Source organism: Amblyomma maculatum, chromosome 8, assembly GCF_055883805.1.
Source record: "Amblyomma maculatum isolate TAMU_Amacu chromosome 8, ASM5588380v1, whole genome shotgun sequence".
Taxonomy (NCBI): Eukaryota; Metazoa; Arthropoda; class Arachnida; order Ixodida; family Ixodidae; genus Amblyomma; species Amblyomma maculatum.
Genome location: NC_139351.1, coordinates 80,248,310 through 80,267,140, shown reverse-complemented (window position 1 = coordinate 80,267,140; position 18,831 = coordinate 80,248,310). Strand labels below are relative to the sequence as shown.

Genomic DNA, 18,831 nt, shown 5'->3' with positions numbered 1-18,831 from the left:
TTGGAATACGTTTCCAACAAGTCAAACTCAAATAGCGCTCGGTCCTCCCCAATCTCAAGGCCAGTGGATATCCAAAACTTGTAGGACACAACGACACAACGATCTCGGACACAACGACATTATCAACACCTTCGGTACATTGAAATCTGGCTCACCTAATGTCTTGAAAAAGAGCGTTGGAGGGGTGATACTTCGATTGTCGCCATCTGTTGAGCATGAAACAATGTATTCGTGGCCAAGGGCTTATAAAATGCTATTACCTCACGGCTTCGGTGAGCTGCGATAAGTTCTAAATTTAATCAGAACGTCTTGAGTTCCAAGCGGATTTAATACACGTAACGCGGTATAACGTTTTGCAAAAAAATTTCTAGAAAAAAAGAGAACACTCGCTTGGAAAAAGTTGGCTATCCATTTTTTTAACTGACGGAGACCGAGCATGTGAATAATTTTACGGCTGCTACCACGTGCGCTAATTTGCGATTAAACCATTGACAAACAGTTTCCGATCTCTTATTAATCCGTTTACGTTCGTGCGAAAGATTACTCCGTATGTAGAGTCAAAAATTTAACCTTGAATTTTTTTTTTCAATTGCTCGGCGCATGTTTAGTTTCAACGCCCTAGCTCGGAGAGATATGGGACTCAGGCAGTGTAGTTGCTTGTTACTTTACGTAATTACTTTACTGTGAAAGATAAAGCAATAACAATTTTGAGGCAGTGTTTCGTCACTACCTTTATTATTAGTAATCATGTCATTACACAAAAGTACACAAAGTCGGGTTTTTCTTATACCATACTTTATTGAAGTTTGTTAGTAAGTGCCCGTAGCTCCTGGTCTCGCTCAAGAGCCCAAGCTGGCGACCATATGCAGGCAAGTGGTAATTGAGATTTCCCTTTAGGGTTTGCGATGCATGTACAGTCGCTTCCACATTTCCGTCCTATGAATGCGTTCAGACCGCACTGCACGAGAAACAAAAAACAGGTATAGGCGAAGATAGAAAAAATCTAATGACAACTATGATACTCTATAATGATACCTTGAGAGCAGCTATTTAAGCATTTCTTGATATATTGAGGCCAATATTTTCATAGATGCTCGTGTGCGTGTATGTATGCGTGGATGTATGTACGCACGTACGTACGTACCTATATAATACGTACAGTCTTTGCCGAAAGTAACCAGGCTTGACGGTTTCATTTTCATTGCTGCGGTGGCTGCGGTACGTAAATATATCCGTAGTGTTTGTCGATCGACAATAAAAGGTTCATCGCCTCAGTGTAGCGGCGCCACTCGCGGAGGCCCACCAGCCACGAAATGAATAAAATAAATAAGTTAAAGAAGCTATGTGGGGAGAAGTGGCGTCTGAGGTGTTGCCGGGAGCACAGCTCGCAGATAAGCACATTGTTTACGGCAAGCATCAGTTCAGTTCAGTCGTTCAGTCGTGTCCGACTCTTCGTGACCCTATGGACCATGTCACGCCATGCTTTCCGGTCTCTCACTATCTTCCTAACATCACATAACTTCATCTGCAGTGCCTCGAGGATGCCATCTAACCATCGCGCTCGCTGCCTACCCCTTCTCCGGCGACCCTCAACCTTTCCCAACATCAAATCTTCCTCCAGCGACTCCTCTCTTCTCATCAGATGACGAAAGTAGCTGAGCTTTAGCTTTAGAATTTGATCCTCCAATGAGCAGTCAGGGTTTATGGTCGACAATATCGACTGATTTGATCTTCTGGCAGTCCAAGGAACTCTCAAGAGTCTTCGCCAGCACCACAATTCAAACGCGTAAATTCTTCGGCGGTCAGCCTTTATCACAGTACAACTCTCGCATCCATACATCACAACTGGAAAGACCATAGCACGAGTTATACGGATCTTGGTTAGCAGACTAATGTCTCTGCTCTTTACTAGGCGGTCAAGGCTAACCATTGCTCTCTTTCCCAGAAGCAGGCGTCTCCTAATTTCATGGCTGCAGTCTCCTTCCGAGGTAATCTTAGAGCCCAAGAAGAGAAAATCTGTCACAGCTTCCACTTCTTGTCCCTTGATGCTCCATGACTTGATAGGGCAAGACGCCATGATCTTTGTCTTTTTAATGTTCAGTTTAAGCCCAAACTTCTCACTTTCTTCTTGTACGTGCATCAGAAGTCTCTGGAGTTCCGCTTCACTTTCTGCCATTAAAGTGGTATCACCCGCATATCTAAGGTGGTTGATATGTTTTCCAGCAATCTTCACTCCAGCTGAAGACTCGTCCAGACCGGTCTTCCTCATAATGCACTCTGCATATAGGCTAAATAGGCAGGGCGACAGTATGCAGCCTTGCCTCACTCCTTTCTCAATCGGAAACCAATCAGTAAGACCATGCCCAGTTCTGACTGTGGCCTCTTGCCCTTCATACAGGTTCCTGAGGAGACAGATGAGGTGAATTGGAACTCCCATCTCTTGGAGAGCTTTCCACAATCTGCTGTGATCTACGCAGTCAAACGCTTTCGCATAATCAATAAAGCAGAAGTAGATGGGTTTCTGGAACTCTCTTGCGTTTTCCATGATCCACCGAAGGTTGGCAACTTGGTCTCTAGTTCCTCTGCCTTTGCGAAACCCAGCTTGCACGTCCGGAAGCTCCCGATCCACATACTGCTGCAGCCTACCTTGGAGGATTTTCAACATCACCTTGCTAGCATGCGAAATAAGCGCGATCGTGCGGTAGTTGGAACAATCTTTGGCACTGCCTTTCTTTGGAATGGGGATGTAAACTGACCTCCTACAATCCTGTGGCCACTGCAGGGTTGTCCAAATCTTCTGACATAATGTATGCAGAATGTTAACAGCGCCATGGTTGAGGTTTTGAAGCAACTCAGCTGGAATGCCATCAATTCCGCTAGCTTTGTTCTTAGCAAGGCTGGCTAAGGCCCATTCAACTTCACTCTTCAGGATGCCCGGCTCGAGATCAGTGATCACAACCGTCTTATGTTGGGTTTGCACATTCGGGTCCTTCTTGTACAGTTCTTCTGTGTATTCCTGCCACCTCTTCTTTATCTCTGCGGTTTCAGTGAGGTCCTTGTCTCGTTTGTCCTTTATCACGCCCAGCTTAGCACAGAAGCTTCCTTTGATATCTTTGATTGTCGCGTGCTATACCACGACGCTACATCAAAAGGTCATGATATAATTTTCCAGTGGCTACCTGGACATTGCGGTATTGAGGGAAACCACCAGGCAGACCAAGTTGCCCGTTCTGCACACAACGACGGAACTACAGTGAACATTCCTATCTAGAGTTGACGCGGCTTGTCGACTTCGTTCCTTGGCGGCGGAGCTAACGCTTTCAGCCTGGAACAAAGGAGAATTTTCCAATCGACGCCTCAGGGAACTAGACCCTGGGCTGCGCCTTCGTGTTCCCCCTAACAAAGGGCGGCGCGAAACAACACTGATGTGCCGTATGTGGCTCGGTGTTGCATTCACCAAAAAATACGCTCATGTGATGAGAATGGCGGATAGCCCTAACTGTGAAAGATGCGGCTGCGAAGAGACCACACAGCATCTCCTTTGCGAGTGCCCTGCTTTTTCAAGCGAAAGATATGCGCTGCGTTCGGCTCTGGACCATCTTGACAGCCGTCCTTTCACAGAGGAGAAAATCCTCGGCCCATGGCCACAGAAGGCGTCTAACGACAAAGCCTTCAAAGCACTTATGTGTTTTATGAGAGACACAAACTTGATTGAGAAACTGTGACTGTGCTCCTCGCCGCCTTACCTTTCCTATCATTCTCTTCTATCTTTCTCCTTTAAACTCCTCATTCCCCTTACCCAGTGCAGGGTAGCAAACCGGAAGCTTTCCTGGTTAACCTCTCTGCCTTCTCTCTCTCTCTTTCTCTCTCTCTCTTTGATTGTCTTATACAGAGCTCATGTGTTCCTTAATTGGCTGTTGTCCTCAACTGCTTGGCACTGTATGTTCAGGAAGGCATTCTTATCTCTCCTTGCTATTTTCTGAAAATCCGCACGGCAAGCATAGAATAAGGTAAATGTGCTTAAAAATGCTCGTGCTGTAATCGCGCAGACAGCATTGAGCGTGTGCAAAGGCACTGGAAGTCGCTCCGGGACAAACTTCAAGTAGCAGTAAAACAGTTTCGGTCTGAAAAGTCTTGGAACAGCACAGGAGCGCGCGTGCCTGAGACGCTTAATCGAGTTGCGTACTCTTTACACCGTTGTCAGGGCACGGAACTGGGCGCGTGGGCGCCTTGCTCGTGCGCCTCTCCTGCGCTCTATGGAGCGGGGCCTTAATAATTATATGCGCCGATTTCGGGATACTGCCCCTCCCTTAATAAATATTGTCCTACAATAATCTCTATGCACATGAACATCGCGCGCAAATACATGCACTCACAAACTACACAGGGCGAATGCAAACACAACGCACATCATTTACACCAGTTTCAGAAACTTAATAAAAGTTTTAAAATACACATATCAATGAAAGGATGTTCCCGAAATTAGCATTTGGCTATAATAACGCACACTTTAAAACATTATTTTCTGCTTGGAATAGATTGGTTCCTCTCCACTTTTCAGGCACGCCAGTTCTTTTTCTAAAAAGCATTGTGTTTTCTTCCTTTCCCGCCTCATGTTCCTTTCCCTACTCCATTTCGGGCTTCGTGTCGGTCGTCTAGTTCCTCCTCGGCTTGTGCTGATCTCTTTTAATTTACAATCTTTCAACGACTTCTTCCTTGTCTTTCCACGGGACGTTCTCCGGTCTGCTTCACCTGCTTGACAGGGCTAAATTCTTTTCTTTTCATTTAGCTTTCTTTTGCATCACTGTCCGAGTCATGTTTGCTCCTGTTTCTCTGGCATAGTTAGAACATTCTTTTATTGATGGGCATCTCGTTGAGAACGACTGCGTTCTCTCTGAATTCTTTTTCAATTTTCTCCAGGGCTCATTTTCCGCTGGGGACTATTCACTTCAGTTTTAATTACCTTCTGCTCCTTAAACTTTTTATTGAACATTTTCATCGCAGTGCAGCTCTAGCTTTCGTCCATGTTTGAATCTTACAGGTTAGAATCGGCACTGCTGCTCACGTCTGAGGAAACTGGTTTCTCATCTTCATCAGCGGGAAGATTCTCCGCGGTTGTCGAGCTGTCACTCAAAACCGGTTCTTGAATTTCTGGAAGATTGCTGTCCTCAGCTTCAGCTGTACGCAAGCTTTCGTGCTCTCTATTATTTGACAGCTCCTGTTGGTTAGTTATGCTGCAATTTGATTTGGAGCCCGAATCCTGTCCTTCTTCCTCTTCAGGTGAACAGATTGTGCATGAGCCTTCCCGTTCACCGAATGACCTTCACAGCTTGTGCGCAACCTATCGTCTCCGAGGGCACATTCTGATTTTCCTGAGAAATCGTAGCTCCAGTTAAGTCCTCTCTATCTGAAATATCTTTTGCAGGAACGGGCTGTTCTGGAAGCTTACTCTGAATTCTAGAGCTTGATTCCACAATACATGTGGTTTGAAACGAAACAATCGTTTCGGTCGGCCTCCTAATACAGGCAAAATACAGGGAAAGGTAACCTCCATAGGCTCGCTGATACCTTTCAACCACCGAACCTAGGCCAGCTTCTTCGGAAGTATATCTATCTTTTTTAAGAAAACTTTCTTTCTCTAGCCTGCGCTTGTTCTATTCTCTTTCTCGTTCTTCCATTTGCCGCTCTCTTTCTTTTTGTTGTCTTTTTGCCTGGGCTTGCTTCCTGAGCCGTTCTTTCTGTCCTTCTGCTTCAACTTCTTTTTTTTTTGTCCACCTTTTCTGGCAGCTATGCTACTTCTAGACCCCTCTTTAGGCTCAGCGCAATACTCTCGTTGAATTCATTTCGAGAATAGCATTACGCGGTGGATCCTACACAACCGCTTCAGCGCGGCAGCTCTCGCTATCGCTTTGCTTCTCGCAGTTTGCGACCCGTTGGTAAACCCTATAGACTCATATACATTTTTGGAGCTTGAGTGAAGCAAACGTCCCGTCCAGGACGCCAAAACAACTGTCACTGGTTAACAATCATCATCATCACCAGCCTGACTATATTCACTGCAGGGCGAATGCTTCTCCCATATTTATCCAATTAACCAGGTTCTGTGCTAGCTGCATACACTTCACCGCCGCGAACTTCTTAACCTCATCCGTCCACCTAACCTTCTGCCGCCCCCTGCTACGCTTTCCTTCCTTGTAATCCAGTTTGTAACCCCAAGCGACTATCGGTTATCCTCCTTTCGCACTACATGTCCTGCCCATGTCCATTTCTTCTTCTTGATTTCCACTAGAATGCCAGTAACTTATTTCTCTGACCCACCCTGCACGCTTCCTATCTCTTAATGTTACACCTACCATTTTTCGTTCCATAGCCATTGGCGTTGTGCTCAACTTAAATATAACCATCTTGGTTAGTCTCCAGGTTTCAGTCCCATAGGTGAGTACAGGTAAGATGCAACTTTTGTATATTTGCTCTTGAGTGATACCGGTAAGCTGCTAGTCATAATCTGCGAGTGCTTGCCAAATGCGCTCCATCCCAATCTTATTCTTGTTATCTGCAGTTACTACCTGTCCTAAGTAGACATATTTGCCAACTACTTCCAGTGCTTCGCTACCTAACGTAAACTGCTGTTTCTTCCCGAGGATTTTTTGTATTGCGAATACTTTTTCGCGCCTGACGAAGATATGACATCGCTCCGAATGTGTCCACCTGTGCCATATCTTGAGGAGGAGTACACCGCAGGATCAAGCTACGCCTCGGATCCTCGGTGCAAATAAATGTTATTTCTCTCTGTCCTAGTTCTTGATGTGCTCAGATATGGATTTTAACGCGATAGCCTTGCAATCCTTACAGACTCTTACATTCAAAAACCCAGAAAACAGAGCCAAGTTATGCACGGAAAACCCCGCTGCGGTGGCTAAATGGTTAAGACGCTCGGCTACTGACCCTTATGCCAGGACTCCAACCGATCTGAGCGGCCGCGTTTCGATGGTGGCAAATATCCCGTATCAGTGGTCGATCGTCAGCGTTAGCTTTGCTTGCCAAAACGCACGAGCATATGAGGCTGGCAGGAGGTAGCTGACAGTCAATATGGCCGAGCGTTAAAGATGTATGGCGGTTTTGTGTAAGTTCAAGTATGTCCTTACGTCAATAAATGGCGCCTTGAGCCCGACATTTAGGTGCCTTATGTTGTTTGCTTCCGAAAATGAAGTGGTGCAACATAGTTTAACCTGGGCTATTATGACTTTAATGTGCAGTATGGTGCAATTTAGGTGTTAAGAATTATTCATTAGCAGCCAGCCCTGCCATGTTAGCGCAGTGTATATCTGGCGCGACTGCTGTACCAAAGGATGCCGGATGGAAGCGAGGCTCAGTGGCCCCGTGTCTGTGCAGTAACATTGAACGTTTAGTAACCCCAGGATTTCGAAATTTCAAGTGAGTCCCCTACTCATAGCTTCAGCTCTCTGATAGCGTGACTTTGGTATGTGCATCCTATAAGCCTAATCAAACCATTTCCTGTCCGCATAAAAATAATTCCCTCTCGATTTGAATATGCGCCTTATGAGGTCTCTATATCTGTACCAACTACCGTTTTTGCAAGAAATGCGATCGACTTAGAGATCAATCGCTGTGGGTTTTCAGCTTTCAATATACAAAAATACACATGGCACTTACCCAAGGCTTGCAACGACGGTTACGGTGGGCCTTATTGTGGTAGTAGATCCTGAAAAATAAATGGAATATTTTCGTAAACGCTATGACACTGGCCTTATATTGAGCGATGTTAATAAAAACAGAGCGTAATGTGGCTCTACACAGTGCTTCCTTGGTAAACCGAAACCCCCGGGACAGGGTTTTTCCTATGTGAACTTCTTTCTTAATCTTAAAAGCACCATTGAGTTAAAACCAATTGCAGTTTCAAATGTGCCGCTGACTTTGCATTTTTAAACAGCTTCACTGTGCTAGACTCTCTAAATTAATTTCTTAGCAAACTACCAGAGAGCACAGAATGCGATCACAACGACCGCGCACTCCCTCGTACACTGCTCGAGCTGTCAAGACATCACTATAATCTATAAATAATCACAACGCTCACACCCCAGTTTGGCACGGCAAAACTTGCCGCGGTGATTAATTGGTTTTGAGGCTCGGCTACTGACCCGGAGTACCCTGGTCCTAACCTGACCAGGGCGGCCGCGTTTCGATGGTGGCAAAACTGAAATTTGTCTGTGTTCTGTGCGATAACAGTGCACAATAAACATCACAAGTGGTCGAAATTATTTCGGAGGCCTTCACTACGGCACACGTTTCTCTTTTTATCTCATCTTCCTTCCTTTCTTCCCGTACACAGCGATTGTGGTATCTATGGAGTTGCCTGACACATACCGAGCCCTTCCTTTCCGATAAACAAATTATCTATTTATATTTTTATGGCAAAACTAATGTAAGCTAAAAACGCAAGAACAAAGTATTGCTACCATTCTTACGCTTTCGGTAGAACCGAACTGTTTAGAGGAAACATCTTGAAAATCGAGCATTACCAATATGATAGCTTCCGTCTCTCATTATGTTGCGGTTGGGCTCTGGAAGAAAAGGAGTGCATTGTTAATGTTCTTCATTTTTCAGTAATTACAGGTAACTTCATCAACGATAATACCCCCTTTTCGGGAAGTGCTTGCATGCAGAGCTGCAAGGTGTAATGAGCACATTACTTCGAGTTCAGAGAATTCCTGGCATTCCTGTGATTTAAGTAATTACACTCCTATATGCTGTAAACCTAATCTGATAGTGCGGTAGAGATAGTTAACGAAATAGTTCAAACTTACTCAGACAAACAAATCAACGCGCAGAGAAAACACAAGGACAGATTTTTCAACTTCATTTCTGAAGCCCCCAACTCGTTCGCCAGATGAGAACGTTCCGTGGCTGCGGTTAGCGCTTTGGTATTTATCCTCTTAAGGATGCTGAGCAGAGCTCTAGTGCACGTACAAGTGTTCTGTTTCTCGCTAAATCAATTAAATATTCTTTGCGACGCAAAGCTCTTTCCTAACAACATTGTTGTTGTTTGTTGTGTTTTATGGCGCATAAGCATCTAAGGCTATCATGCGCCAAACACATGATGAGATCTGCTGTCCATGCAGCAGATGTATTGAATATGGTTAGAAAAAAAACTCATGATTTGTTAAGAAGGTTGGCATCTTCGCTAATTGAACATTGCTAATTAAGCATATAAAAAAGCACGCTGAAATGCTGACGCAGTACACTCGACGTGTCGGAATTTCAAAATTTGAATTTTATTTGATAGCGTCAATATCACCGTCTTTCACGAAATCCAACGCCGGCGTCGTCTCCTTCTGCATTGTGAGTGAAGCTCATTAGGACGGTCTCGAAGGTGGCAGTTAACAGGTGCCGTGATCATTTGCTAACTGGTCTTCGGGCCATATGCCGTCATGAGATTGTATAAAATGATTGATAAGGCTGGCGCTTCAAATCAGGCTGAAGATTTGATAATAGAAATTTGAGACCGCAATTTAAGTTTCCAGAAAGGTTGTATTTCAGTGCATGCGTAAAACAAGATTTATATCTACATTGGGCGGTTTTTGATGTAATGCGATACCTCAAGACTGAATATCAATGAGTCTGTGTTTTGCAACATAGGCGCAATCTAATATATTGCCGATTATTCTAAATCACTGTAAAAAATGAAATAGAATTTGCCTCTTCAGTGTAATCAGTTTATATCCTATGCAAGAGGTTTAAAGATTCTTGGAAGGAGCAACGGCGAGACAGCACGTGAGGTTCTTAAGGTTTTCTTGATTTCAAAGAAATCAGACGAATGTCGGTGGTGTTTCTGCTACCCTTCGAAGCAAGGTTAATGTCTTCTTCGGACCGTTTTAATGATCACCAAACCTTGCTAATAAAGAGGCTTATTCTAAAAAAGAAACCCGTTTTTCTGCATGTTGGCAATGCTTAGCTGTCCTTAAGCCATCACGATGAACGTTCAGGTATATTGCCCCAGGCTTCACCACTGGGGCAATATATGTCTCCTTGCATGACGGATATCGCCAGTTTAGGAGCGCCTTGCTGCGTTGTAGAGTCATGTTCTGCAGCATTTGGTTAGTGATGCCATCGGAACCTAGTGCACACCGGAACCGCAGCGCTTTAAGTGCTGCGTTATGCTCCCTGAGTGTCATGACACCTCCATGACGAACGTGGAGGCATTAGGTGGACGACACAGATGAATGCCAAAACTTCGACGTGCCAGCGCATCAGCAAAGACTAATGCTAGGCGCGATAAATCTTTCTGATTGCGAATTGTAACAGCTTCAGAAGGCTTCAAAACCCGAGATTCTCCAGCTAGATTGCCATATTATAGTATCAGTAAGAATACAGTAAAGCTTGCGCCGAAGGAGGTCAGTATTGACATGCACAGATTGTTTGTGCGCCGTCCAACAGTAGAATTCAGCTGATTGAAAGTCGTCTTCAAGGTTCTGTTGTCCTATATGAGTTGTCTTTCAAGCCTTGTGTGCTCATTACAAAGGTTCTCTAGTTCTGAGTTGGCAGCCGGAGTATGGGGAGGTAGCTCGACCGTTATAGTTAATACCATTTTAGAGAAATCATTTTCTCAATGACATCACCGCAAACAAATCCACGTGCTCCCTGTTGTTGTCCCAGTTGACAATTGATGACTGATGTTAAAGCCACGCTTACAGACATCGGCACCAAACAAAATAGAACCACGCGGTCGGGAGCTGTTGACTACATGGCTCGGATGTCAGGTGAATGCAAAATCAGATCTATAGCTGTAGCTGAGGATTGAGGTTCGATGGAAGTGGTGCTTCCTCCAATCGGAATGCATCGTTCCAAACTCTCAATGACGTCTACAAGATTCCATCCTCGGTAATATGTATTCCTCTCACCTCATACAAAGTGATGGCCAGTGAAATCATCGAGATGACGCGAGTGGCTGGGCGGCGGTAACGAACGTCCTCAGAAATAAATCCAGTGACACTTTGAGCTGATGCGGCCCAACTATCGAACGCAGCTTTGAATGTTTAAAGGACTGCCGGCCATCACTGGAAATTCTATACAAGAATATTTTTTTCCAATTACAACATTGAAAGTAGTTTACTAACGGTACTTTTCCACATATCGCAAAGTTACAATATTTCAGGGAATATATCGAGAGATCGCTTCTAAGGACGCTGTTAGGTGTATGCTGTTTATTAGGGCCATTTGTTTAACCTACACCATCTACGCCAGTGTAGGACATCTCCTATACCTGCAATGAAATTTTGCTGCACTGGTGTAGCTGGTGTAGATAAAAAAATGAGCCTACTGTCTCAAACGCCCTCCACTCTGTTTCGCGGCAGGCTTACCTAATCCTTCAAACTTGAGGAGAAATTATAAAGCAAGAGCGTGCTCTTGATTGGAAGTGTTTGTTACCACTCTCCAAAAGTATCAGAAATTTATTTCCCCAACGCAATGGCTTGCTGTGGTGGTCTCTACTACTAACTGCGACTTGTGGGCAAAATAAAAGCAACATTTTAATACACATCGAAACGCTACATCTTCATTTATTATCCATATTGATGTAATAAAATATTCTTCTCTTTCGTCTAGATTCAATGCTAAGTCTATTAAAGCTGCCTCCCTTTGTTTTTTACCAGCTAGATTTAGCAAAAATTTTGTTCGCTGCAGCGCTGCATTTTTAAAATATTTGTTAGAGTGGACAGGCAAAACCTCGCCAAACGTTTTGTGATTCAGAGGTATTTGAAAACTCCGGAGGCTTCTGGGCTGGAAGTACATGGACTCTTCATAGACACAGAGCATGTGGAATCCCTTGTAATTGAATAAATGAAGATTTTAGGAAGATTAGCATCTCAAGTAACGCCCCCTGTCCCAAACTTTGCGGAGTGCTCAAATATGAGAGCTGCCTTCATCAGGCCGTGTTTACTGCCTGAAGAGTGGTAGCTCTTTGCAGCACAGTGTAAGCTCCGGCCGTGGAGATTATTGTGCATGTACTTCAAAACATTAGCCCGGGTTTAATTCATAATAAACTGTCTAAACCTTGTGAGAGCACTGTTTCACGTGGTTTTCTTTGGCGGTTTAGTTTTTAGAGAACGGCAGTGTTTGGCAGTTTGCTAAACGTCTTTATCTCACTCCTTATGATTGGACGTGCATAAGAAAGCAGTTAGAATCCTTGTCATACAGTAATCTCCAGCTAAGGACGCTAAATGGGAAGCAAAATGGTGTGAACACACCATGAACACTACAAGAAAACTGTTGGTCTCTATTTGGGTGAGATGTATATGAAATCTAGCGCAACATTGAGGTCTGGTTCTGATGCGCTACAAGTAAATAGCACGCCAGAGGCGACGGGAAAGGAAGGCCCTGCCAGTGCGATATCCGGTTTCCATGCCGTCGTCTCACTCGCCGCTTCGGGGGCTCAGCAACGGCATGCGTTACAGTTGCTATGACAACCAGCCAGGCACAAACAAGTTAACTTTCGAGGTTTGACTGCAGTATAAACGCTTCCGCAAAAAAAAAAAAACATGTTATTAAAAAGAATCATATAAACAAAACGAAATAATTTTCTTTTTTTATATATCAGGTGACGGTTAGTGATTGTACAGACTCCTGCAGACTTGACACGAATGATGGAAGTCGTGACCTGGACTTTAGTCAGCTACAGTCATCGGGTGTGAGATAATGCCCTCGGTAGGCTTCTGCGGTTGACGATCGCTTGTGCGCTGGTAGCTTTTACTGTTTTTCGCTTGTGCTTAATCACCGCGCGGAGAACGTGCTCATCACCGGGGCGTTTCCTGCACTTTTTTTTGCCGATGCGTCCTCCCAAGCCGGGCAACGCTCTTTGCAAAGTTCTTGACCAGGAACCATAAATTGCGCGCTGAAATTCTGCAGTTTGCTGTCCTTGCGTGTTTGGTCTGAATACTGCGGATGCAACAAAATGTATGTTATAATATGTGCGATGTGCTTCCAAATTACTTCTACATAAAGTAACTGGTATTCTGTCGTGCTAAGGATATCCAAAACAAGCCGTAGAGCAAACATTAGCTAGTGTTGTCAGTAAGGTTTGGTAGGCAATAAATATGGGGTAGAAAGTATACCAATTATTCATTTCCCGAGTCGTTCACAAGACGCTTCGATTTTATTTTGCAGAACAATTTTCTCCAGTGTGCTGCTTTTCCTTTCCAGCTCTTGAGATCATGCATTCAGACGAGGCGTGCAAGAGAGTCGCGCGTTTCCTGAGGATGAGAACATGTGGATACAACTAAATTCCAATAGTAATGCGAGGCCGTAATGGAGATAAGCGCTAACTTGAGAGCAAAAAAATACAAGCACGGTGATTAAATCTAATAGTAACACATTTTGTCTTAGTGCAAAGTGTCTAGAGACAAATTTCAATGGAGTGTCTGCCATACGCTAGCGGTAATTGCCTTTAAAATATTCTGTTTAGGTTTTTTCTGCCGCCGCACCATTGTTCGCGGGAAATCATAAGATCAAATTTAGAAAAAGGACTCGCATGAGTGCCATATCATTTACGCATAGATTTTTATGAATAGTCTATGGGCCGTAAAGTTCTGTAGTGCCAGGGTATTTGTGGCGTCATAGCACAGAGGTAATGTTTTATCTGGGCTACCTGTGGTTCTTAAACAAGAGCTGCATTCGCGCAGCATGTGGGCGAGAAGGTAGAATGGCTGGTAACGACGCTGCATGCGTATGGAATTCGTCGCGTGAGAAAAGCATAGTTCAGTTTCGCAACATCCTACATTAAATAACTGTTGACATTGAATGCAAGGGGCGTGAAGTGATCACAAAACGCGAGATCCTTCGCGCTTTTTTCAAAAAATAACGAAAAGAACTAGCGTAGCAGTATGAATAATAATACCGCTGCAGGCAGGGAGACAGGAAATAAAAACAATACTAGCGGAGCATGCCTGAACATACGTATAGTGTAAAACCATGAGTTTTAGTATCATTTTATCAATATTCCTCGAAGATTGCTCACAGTCGAGTGTGCTGCTATAGGGCATACTCAGACGATGAGCCAAAGTAAACTAGCTGCAAGAATGGGGCGGTCCATTTCTACGTGCAATCAACTCACCCAGGAGTTTAGGCGCGAAAGGGGATTGGAAGATGCTCCGTGTGGAGCTCTGGAGTGCGCAACAACGCCCGAATGTTTTCTGATTTTTGCGGCGTCAGTTGATGATCCATTCCTGACGGCGCGAGGCATTCGCGAAGAGCTCGGCTTACACGTTAGCGAGGAAACCATATTCAGAAGGTTCCATGATGCTGCAATTTAAAACCGGGCAGACTCAGGGAAGCCGCCACTTCACCGGCCATACAGCTGCCAGCGGCAGCTGCTCGTAGTAGTCCACGAAGAATGAACGCCGGAACACTGGTGCTAAGTCGTGTTCAGCGATAAATCAGCGTTCTGCACACGATGGGACCAGTGCCAGAGTTTAGCTTTCTGAAAGCTACCGGTATGCTGAACTGAAAGTCATATCGCCTGAGTGAAAACCGAGCAGTATAAACGTGCCTCCGCGGCCTAGCGGTAACGTAAATGCGAGGGCCTGTCAGGCAGATTCTGACATCACCTTACTATATGAAAAGGGAGGCCCGAGATGGGAGCTCCTGCCAAAAGTTACGTCGAGCAATCCTAAGTGCGTTCAGTGCGCGATTATTTTAGCTGCCAGCAACAGCCTGCCAGCACCATCCACTTGATTTTAAAGCGCAGCTCTTTGGCGCCTGTTCCTGCATTTCGTGTCGCTGACACCGTTGTCCCTTGTAACCAGCTGCGCAGCCGAGGCAGCACGCACTACTGCCGCCACCGCTCGCCGCTGCTTATACCCTCCCCCCTCCCTCTTCCTCCGTGGCGGCGACCGTGCGTGTTCTCCGATTTCGGCGCGCTTCTGCCGCCACCGTTCGCCGTTTCGTGTACACGAAGGACTTTGCACTGCCATTTGCTTTTTCGTTCTCAGATAACTCATGTTGCTCGCAACTTCGTATCTTTCAGTTAAATCTTGTACAATGTGCCACGTTCGACGACGCATGTAGATATAATGGCTTTGTTTAGGCAATGAAACGTTAATCACTTGTTATTACCGGCTGCAAATGATCTACATTTGAAACGCAGAAGCTGCAAAGAACACAAACATACTAAGCAAACGTTTTCTACTAAAGCGACAGCCATCCTTCACTGCACTCAATGCCGTCTCATTTATAATAGTCACGTGTACGGCCTGTAGTGCAGCATCTGCTCTGGCACAGCTCGCTGCAGTGTTGAGGTTTGCTCTCGATACCCTTATTTGTATTGTAAATGAACGGAAGGAAAGGGTTTCAACATGCTTAATCCAGAATAGCACCCGTTCTGCAGTTTCAAAAAAAATCAACAAGCTCTATTGCTGTGCTGCTGTTACAAATATTTTCAGAAGCGCGGCATTAGCGGCGCGCAGCTGCAAAGCAAGAAAATCACATCACAATGCCGAGCGGAAAGAATCTTATGGCATTTCGTTAATTTCAGAAAAATGTAATCGTGCCTTGCACTGCGCACGCTCCTTAAAATTCGGCCTCGCCGAGATGAGTCAGAGGATAGGACGCTTGGCTACACGTGGATCCGGCATTAAATCTATTGTTTGGGAAATCGCTTTTTCTTTTTGCCTCCGTATTATGTAATGCCTAACCAAGGGGTCCTTAAAGGGAAATAGATTATGATGATGATGAAACGCACGCAGTACGCCCGCTGTTCGATGAAGGCGAAAAGCAAGGACCCATATACTGCCCGATGCCAGTGCACGTTAGAAAAACCCGGGAGATGTAAATGACCGGAGTCCTCGACTACTGTATCTGATATATTCTGTACTGATACGTATCAGCTGATACGGACTCGCCAATTCGGACCTCTAAAATCCAGCAACGAAGAGCCCCGATTCGACCCGAAATTCAGCGGCGCCCATGCGAAGCCCCGCGGCGCCCCCGGCGAGCCTCGGCGCGCAGTCGTCGCCATAACGGCGACTCCGAAGAGCCCTCCCCTCCCTCGGGGAACAAGATGGACAGCCGCGACTACGACCACACGAAAAACATGACGCTGATGTTCTTCTTGGACCGGCTTATGGACAAGGGCCAGCCGCGGACACTGCACGACCTGTCGTGCCAGTTCGGCACCAAGGGCTTCACCAAGGAGATGCGCCAAATCGCCGGCGGCAGCCAGTCGGGGCTGCGCAAGTTCCTGCAGCAGTACCCGTTTCTCTTCACTATCGACGGAGACCAGGTGTCGGTGACGAGTTTCGAGGGCGACAGCGGGGGCAATTCGCCCCAGCGCGATTACGTACAAGAGGCCATCGACTACTTCCGTGCCAAGCTGGAGCAGTACGGCAACGCCGAGGTGCCCATCAAGTCTCTGCTCGGACACCGGTCGCAGGCGACGCCCGAGATCAGGCACGTCTCCGGGCAGCACGGAAGGTAAGAGCATCTCTGCTCCAGCTGTGCTTCGATACGAGTCAAAAAACAAAACAGTATCTCAGTATCAGCTGATACTGAGATATTCTTAGCCGCTTTGCAGCTTTAAAACCTACAAACCAAAGGAAACCATCTTTAAAATTCTACCGCAGCTAGTGCTACTCTCTCACTGATATCTTCTAAAAATTATCTCCGACTTGTATTGCGCACCGCGAGTTTGAGCGATCACCTACATTATAAACAAATTCGACGTAGCTACCATTCCAGTTCAGGCATCATCTGTGAGGCAACAAACAATTATTTTAAATTCTAATATATAGAACAATATATATTACTTAGTAACATTATTAATAATATTATTATTATTATAATATATAATAATATTAGCCATATTATATTTAAAAGAACTGTTGCTCATAGGGGTTGTTGTCACATGTAATGTAGTGCACTGTACCAACTGTGGATTCAGGATTGCTCTTTTTCACTTCCTACCACTTGCGCGCGCTGTGGATATAGTGATCTCGGATTTTTTTTCTTTGTGATAAACACAGGCAGACTACCATTTTTCGTTCCATAGCCCTCTGCGTTGGCCTCAACGTAAGTAGAATCCTCTTGGTTAGCCTCCACGTTTCAGGCCCATAGGTGAGTACAGGCAAGATGCAACTGTTGTATACTTCCTTCTTGAGCGATACCGGTAAGCTGCTAGTCACAATCTGCGAGTGCTTGCCAAATGTGCTCCATCCAAATCTTATCATTCTTGTTATTTCCTTTTCATGGTCGGGATCTGCGGTTACTACCTGTCCTAAGTAGACATATTCGCCTACTACTTCCAGTACTTCGCTACCTAATATAAACTGCTGTTCCTTCCCGAGGCGGTTGAACATTACCTTAGCCTTCTGCATATTGATTTTCAAGTCTACCTTTCTACTTTTCCTGTCTAGGTAACCAATCTCTCTTTGCGGTTCATCTCCTGAGTTACTTAGCAAGGCAATGGCGAAAATCGCAGATTACTGAGGTATTCTCTGTCTACCCTTATCCCTAACTGCTCCCATTCCAAGTCTTTGAATGCTTCCTCTAAGCAAGCTGTGAATAGTACTGGGGAGATCGTGTCTCCTTGCCTAACACCTTTATTTATGGGAATTTTGTTAGCTTCTTTATGCAGACCAATGATTGCTGTGCAGCCAGTATATATATCTTCCAGGACTTTCCCGTACGCCTCGCCTACCCCCTGATTTTCCAATGCCTGTATCACCGCCGAGGTTTTTACTGAGTCAAATGCTCTGGTATGTATAATGGCTGCTTATATTCCGAGCATTTTTCTATCACTTGGTTGATGGCATGGCTGTGATCGACAGTACAGTACCGTTTCTTAATATTACCCCTACCAGTTTTCGTTCCATATCCCTCTGGGTTGTCCTCAACTTAAGTATAACTCTCTTGGTTAGCATTCACGTTTCAGCCATATATGTGAGTACAGGTAAGATGCAACTGTTAAATACATTCCTCTTGAGAGATACCGGTAAGCTGCTAGTCATAATCTGCGAGTGCTTGCCAAATGCGCTCCATCCCTATCTTATTCTTCTTGTTATTTCATTTTCATGGTGCGGATCTGCAGTTACTACCTGTCCTAAGTAGACATATTCGCCTAAAACGTCCAGTACTTCGCTACCTAATGTGAACTGAGGGCTATGGAACGAAAATGGTAGGGGTAACATTAAGAGATAGGAAGCGTTCAGAGTGGCTCAGAGAAATAACTCAAGTTAACGACATTCTAGTTGAAATTAAGAAGAAATGGACATGGGCAGGGCATGTAGGGCGAAGAGAGGATAACCGATGGTCGCTTAGGGTAACAAACTGGATTCCATAGGAAGGAAAGCGTAGCATGGGGCAGCAGAAAGTTAGGTGGGCGGATGAGGTTAAGAAGCTCGCAGGGGTCAAATGGATGCAGCTAGCACAGAACCGGGTTAGGTGGGAAAATATGGGAGAGGCCTTCGCACTGCAGTCGGTATAGTCAGGCTGATGAAGATGATGTCAGTACCGTTTCCGAGAACCTGCTTGATCCTTTGCTTGATTGCAGTCTAAGGTTGTCCTGATTCTATTACGATTACCTTTGATGATTTCAGACAATCGGCGTTTGTTTAAAGGAAGTGATGTTACCGGAATTATATTATGGACGAAAACTTGTGGAAACTCTCTCACTGCGTCATTGAATTTGTATGCGTTGAATACCTTACACAAGTATAGAAAACTGGGCGAGTTGGATAGGATTCATCTTAAAGCAGCGCGAAAACACAGGACTGAATTCAGTCCTGTGTTTTCGCGCTGCTTTAAGATAAATACCTTATACGTAAA

At 45.0% G+C, this 18,831-nt stretch overlaps 1 protein-coding gene across 1 annotated transcript; it reads right to left on the bottom strand.

Annotated features, from left to right (window-relative positions):
• Positions 1-792: 792 nt before the first annotated feature.
• Positions 793-8,989, bottom strand: LOC146181577 (uncharacterized). The gene is made up of 4 exons (XM_084575517.1): positions 8,826-8,989; positions 8,541-8,582; positions 7,675-7,723; positions 793-958 (listed from the first exon to the last, which is right to left on the bottom strand). The coding sequence occupies exons 1-4, from the start codon at positions 8,879-8,881 to the stop codon at positions 797-799; spliced, it is 309 nt and encodes a 102-aa protein (XP_084431643.1). The 5' UTR covers positions 8,882-8,989; the 3' UTR covers positions 793-796.
• Between the last annotated feature and the right edge of the window lie 9,842 nt (positions 8,990-18,831).

Bases quoted from the DNA above. Each gene is read 5' to 3' on its own strand.
- LOC146181577 (XM_084575517.1), bottom strand. From the start codon at position 8,881: ATGAAGTTGAAAAATCTGTCCTTGTGTTTTCTCTGCGCGTTGATTTGT. The intron at 7,724-8,540 runs GTAATGCTCGAT...TTTATTTTTCAG, and splicing joins AGACGGAAGCTATCATATTG to GATCTACTACCACAATAAGG. The intron at 959-7,674 runs GTAAGTGCCATG...TTTCTCGTGCAG, and splicing joins ACCGTCGTTGCAAGCCTTGG to TGCGGTCTGAACGCATTCAT.